Raw genomic sequence first — 6,000 nt, forward strand, 5'->3', positions numbered from 1 at the left:
ACATCAAGTTTTCAACCACAGGATCTTTCCAAAAAGCATCATTATAGTCCACGCCACGTGAAGCTGAGAGCTGAACCAGAGTTAGTTACTTCCCAGGAATATTAGCAACTACAGTTTTGGGATTTACTGTTTAGTCCAGTTCAGTGAATTTAAAAAAAAAAAAAAAATCATAAAAACAGACTTTAGGAACTGAAATTTGACACAATTAAGGATGAATTAGTTTCACTTCTAAGTTAGGAGGGAACCAGAGCAAAGGAAGAGGTCTGTCTCCATCTTAACAACACACACAAGCCCCCTGTGCTCGACACAGAAATGTAAATTTAGTAGCTACAAGTTAACACGGGCTCTCACTGGACCAGAGTAGTCCCATTTACATGATTTTGATATCAGAGAGGATGCAACTGATACAGCATCAATACCTGAACCAGAGTAATTGCCACGGCAATTATTTTGCTCATATTGGTACCTTTATTGAGACATCTACAAAGAAGACCTTAGCATTCAGTTCTCACTGAAGGTTTCTTTTCCTCAAATAAAAAGCAGCTGTAGTTCGTGGCAAAATGATCATTCTTAGATGTCAGTATTTAAAGAGAGCTTAGAAGGAATCGATATATTATATTAGACACATGACAGTGGTGATGTAAGGGCAGAATTCACAGAGCTACTCACCACTATTTACCCGACCAACCAAATAAACTGCAAATAGAATAACTGCAGGGATAAACACCATTCTACTTATTTTATTGGTACGTCAATTGGAGCTTAGAAATTGTCTCAGATATACAAACATGTCTTACAGGTCTATGCATTTGGAACTATTCCTCAAATCACCATCTAGCTGTCATTCCCCCATGATTCTTACTCCAATTACATGATTTACACTTCCTGGCTTGTCAAAAATGTGGTTGTGGTTCAAAATATTTGCAAGGAGATATTAATATTTTTCTATAATATGTTATAAAACACTAACCATTTGGAAACAATATTTTAAAGAAAAATCCAAGTAAACCTTGTGTGACAGACACCATATCACCTCCTGGAACAAGAGAGGGGAAGGAGGAAGAAAGCGGAGGAGTAAAAACAGTTGTTCTCTAATCCAAAATAAATAAAAAAACTATGAAACCTGAATTCTTTCAAGTGGTTCTAGATATGGAAAAACCTTATAGATCAGAGCACAGTGAAGCTTTTAACATTATTTTTACCTCCTTTCCATTCTTCTGGGGGGGAAAAAAAAAAAAAAAAAAAAAAAAAAAAAAAAAAAAAAAAAAAAAAAAAAAAAAAAAAAAAAGTATGTGTAGAGTGAAAAATTATCTGCATGCAAGAAATCATAGTAAGATTTTTCTCTCATTTAAGTTCCTCTTAAAATAGACTTAAATGAATTTCATGTATTGTTCATTCCACAGATAAGGGGCAGAATTAACACAGGCACATGTCAGATTTGGAGTCAAGATCAATTATGAGCCATTCTGTCCTTCGAGGCAAAACACAAAAAAACGTTATTTTAAATTACTAACGGCTACCCATGGAAATACATACCCAAACCTTCTGATTCAAACAGGCAGGTGTCATCCACGCCTACATCTCTGCACCAGGATAAGAAATTCGCTGTGTTGTCCCGTGCAAAAAAAGACCCTGAAGGAGCATTGGCTTTGCATGGAATCTTCCGAACAGGTAAAGTCTGAAAAACAGAAAAAAATTCTCTGTTTAGATTAAATGATACATGCTGGCATAACACTTAAATATTATGAAATCAACATGCATTTTTTGCACAGATGGGTGACTCTCACCAATGCACTGCCTTGGCCATTAAAGAACCCAAAGCAAAGAAGCCTGAGAAGTGAATTTAACAGCACATCAAGTTTTCAACCACAGGATCTTTCCAAAAAGCATCATTATAGTCCACGCCACGTGAAGCTGAGAGCTGAACCAGAGTTAGTTACTTCCCAGGAATATTAGCAACTACAGTTTTGGGATTTACTGTTTAGTCCAGTTCAGTGAATTAAAAAAAAAAAAAAATAATAAAAACAGACTTTAGGAACTGAACTTTGACACAATTAAGGATGAATTAGTTTCACTTCTAAGTTAGGAGGGAACCAGAGCAAAGGAAGAAGTCTGTCTCCATCTTAACAACACACACAAGCCCCCTGTGCTCGACACAGAAATGTAAATTTAGTAGCTACAAGTTAACACGGGCTCTCACTGGACCAGAGTAGTCCCATTTTGATATCAGAGAGGATGCAACTGATACAGCGTCAATACCTGAACCAGAGTAATTGCCACGGCAATTATTTTGCTCATATTGGTACCTTTATTGAGACATCTACAAAGAAGACCTTAGCATTCAGTTCTCACTGAAGGTTTCTTTTCCTCAAATAAAAAGCAGCTGTAGTTCATGGCAAAATTATCATTCTTAGATGTCAGTATTTAAAGAGAGCTTAGAAGGAACTGATATATTATATTAGGCACATGACAGTGGTGATGTAAGGGCAGAATTCACAGAGCTACTCACCACTATCTACCCGACCAACCAAATAAACTGCAAATAGAATAACTGCAGGGATAAACACCATTCTACTTATTTTATTGGTACGTCAATGGGAGCTTAGAAATTGTCTCAGATATACAAACATGTCTTACAGGTCTATGCATTTGGAACTATTCCTCAAATCACCATCTAGCTGTCATTCCCCCATGATTCTTACTCCAATTACATGATTTACACTTCTTGGCTTGTCAAAAATGATGCTTGTGGTTCAAAATATTTGCAAGGAGATATTAATATTTTTCTATAATATGTTATAAAACACTAACCATTTGGAAACAATATTTTAAAGAAAAATCCAAGTAAACCTTGTGTGACAGACACCATATCACCTCCTGGAACAAGAGAGGGGAAGGAGGAAGAAAGCAGAGGAGTAAAAACAGTTGTTCTCTAATCCAGAATAAATAAAAAAACTATGAAACCTGAATTCTTTCAAGTGGTTCTAGATATAGAAAAACCTTATAGATCAGAGCACAGTGAAGCTTTTAACATTATTTTTACCTCCTTTCCATTCTTCTGGGGAGGAAAAAAAAAAAAAAGAGAAAAAAAAGGGGGAAAAAATGCTCAGTTCCTCACAGAACAGAGATTTTCTTTTCTTAAAAAAAACAAAACAAAACAACAACTAAAAAAAAATCCAAAACCCTAATAAAAAGCTGCTAGCACTAGACACATTTCAAGACTAGCACCCTTTTCCCATCACACTAATTTCTTCGAAGAAACAATGAGTATCTGTATCCTGAGGCAAATTCTTATTATGCTCTTCAGACTCCTTCACACGTTGAATTTCCTCTCGTTGACTCAGTCTTTACGAAGAAGTAATGCAACATTTGTCTGTCTCTGCCCCTGTGTCCTTTCCCAGGAGATTTTGATTGGACAAGCCTAATAATCTTTAGAGAGCACCCACTTCTTTTAAAGGGAGTCACACAGAAGTCTCTGGCAGCCTGCTGGAGGAAGGTCACCAAGTCCAGCCTGCATCCAGAGGAAAGTTGTCTAAAACAAGGCTTCTGTCTGATGATTTCCTACTAAATCTTACACAAAACATTTAAGTAACCTTAAACCTTCCTCAAAATAATTTCCAAGGGGCCTAAGCTGACCTTATCTCCTCCAGTCCAGAAGAGGAACAAGCACTGTGGGCAGGGATGTTTCAATGGCACAAAGCAACAAGAGCTGGGCTGTGCCATGAGGGAAAATAAACCAGGATGATCCCAGTACAGGCAGTGGCAGCCCTCATTGGCAATAGTGCAGTCCTGACACCAATTATTGTGTGATTTTTAGTGTTTCAGTGGAATCAGTTCCTTCAGAAATACACAACTGGTTTAGAATTAACCCCAACTGGTGGGTAGATTCAAGAAGATGCCATTTCATAGCACTGTGTCTTAATCTAGTCACATAAAACATTCACTGTACCTACAACACACTTGATCTTATTCTCACCAAATCAAATGACCAGCAGCTCTAAATTGGTTTAACAACCTGAAAATCAAACAGAATGAACTTCTTTTCTGATATCATCTCTGCCTGGACCAGATCATCTGAAGTGGATGCTGAACCAACTGAGTAAATAGGTCAAGGGGACTAAACAAATTACATCTGGCACAACTAACTAATATAAAGCACAAATCCTGGATTAACAGCACTGTGACAAAGATGACAAGAAGCCAGCTCCAGTATTCCTGGCACTTGCAGACTTGTGCATAAGGTACTTCAGAGAGCACAGAAAGGGAATAAGGCTACAGTTAATTTACATGTGAGAGCAGACCTGCAGTGTCACATCATGTCACCTCCCCAATCTCTCTTCAGTTCTCATCTCTGGGTTTTCCACAGTGTCCATGTGTTACTTTGCTCTCAGGCTTGCCTTTGCAGAAAACCAGCAAGTCTTCTCTGAGAAAAAAAAAAGCTGTTTCTAATGCCAGGAACAGCTCAGAGGGGGATTACAGGTGAATCATACTGGGTTTGTTTTGCTTCCATGCAGTTCTCCAACTCCAGATGATTTGAACCGCTTTGCCCTGCCACAACCCCTGATAAACAGCCTATGTTATTTCATGTCCTGCTAAGGGTATTAAACACTGCTCTGGAAGTCTGTGATAAACCACTCACACTATTTCAGAACATTTGAACAACAACAAAAAAACCCAAACCAAGCCAAGCAACAACAACCAAAAACTACTGTGCTACACGACTGGTGGCTGCCATCTGGCAATTAGAGGAGACTTGGACTCAGGATGGGCACAACCCATCTGCTCTCTCCTGGGCCCTGAGCCCAGTGGGCACAAACAAGCCCATGGCACTGGTCCTGGAGACCAGGAGCTGCTCCTTGGCACAGACTCCTTCAGCAGCACACAAGCAGCTACAAGTGAGGAGGCAGCCAGGAGAACCTGCACTGCCTTTCTTTTAAGGAGCCATCGGGAAGGCTTTGCAGTGCCCAGCAGGAATGCACGAAGTCCTGCTTCTCCCCTGGGTTACTGCTGCTCCCCAGTACCAATGACACGCTAATAAATCTGGTTCTAAATGTATCTCCTGATTTAGGCATATCACAGTGATGGAATATAGAATTTCTTTCAAGAAGACCAATTCAGAACAGACGGTTTACGTGTCAGAAATCATCTGAAATTTCATGCACGTGACAGACTATCCACAAATTATGTCTCTATACTTTGACAACTAAGATGGACCTCTAAACACAGCTGGTTAACTTGGTTTCACTATGAGGCCTAGACATTCATGGAACTTGCAACATTTCTTTTACAATTATGAGGATCACAGTGTTTTTTTAGAAGTATGTTTTTGGTAGTAAGAGTACGGTACAGAACACCAGAGTTAAATAAGCAGATTTGTGATGTTCTCTAGTTTTATAGGAACAGGAAAAAAATCTTGATTAACAGATGTCCCAAACAACTCAGAAGTGACAAACACCCAAATGTAAAAACAAGACACAGAAGGGAAAACCTCCTGCTTTATTGAAGGACAAAAAAAAAAAAAAAAATCTTTAAATAATTTTCTGGAGCACATACTACACACATAAATATCCATGGCATCACATGATCTCACTAAAAATGCAGCATTTTAAATTTCATCCCATTTCCCGCAATATTAGGGTCTTGTTGAAGGGAACAGAAAAAAAAAAAAAAAACACAAACCCTACCCTCTTTTCTGTTCAATAATAGCACCACCAGGTTTATCATACAAATCATAGAGAAATACTCATATTTTCTTATCACCTAATAAATTTCCCTACCACCTTTCAAATAGAAGCCCACTTTTTCTTCCACATATCCAAAACTGTCGCCGTAATGTTCAAATGAAAGCTCTTATTTAAGGAGGGTTTCGTGCACAAATATCTTTTTACTGATTTTTTAAAAAATGGCCTGACTATTTCAAAAGTGCTCTCTGACAGATCATTCTGAAGTAATTAGGTTTCCATATGGCAGGACTGACTTTTGTTGACATAGTATAGCATA

General features: G+C 38.2%; 1 protein-coding gene across 2 annotated transcripts in view; it reads right to left on the reverse strand.

Annotated features, from left to right (window-relative positions):
* The window catches only part of GAS2 (growth arrest specific 2), a 75,929-nt gene that overhangs the window by 42,097 nt on the left and 27,832 nt on the right, over window positions 1-6,000 (reverse strand). For both annotated transcript variants that reach the window (XM_027902077.1, XM_027902078.1), the window contains exon 4: window positions 1,537-1,678. In XM_027902077.1, coding sequence (XP_027757878.1) covers window positions 1,537-1,678 — 142 coding nt within the window. The remainder of the gene's footprint in view (window positions 1-1,536; window positions 1,679-6,000) is intronic.

This window comes from Empidonax traillii, unplaced genomic scaffold, assembly GCF_003031625.1.
Source record: "Empidonax traillii isolate 1590-97213 ecotype Southwest subspecies unplaced genomic scaffold, ASM303162v1 scaffold836:size348770, whole genome shotgun sequence".
NCBI lineage: Eukaryota > Metazoa > Chordata > Aves > Passeriformes > Tyrannidae > Empidonax > Empidonax traillii.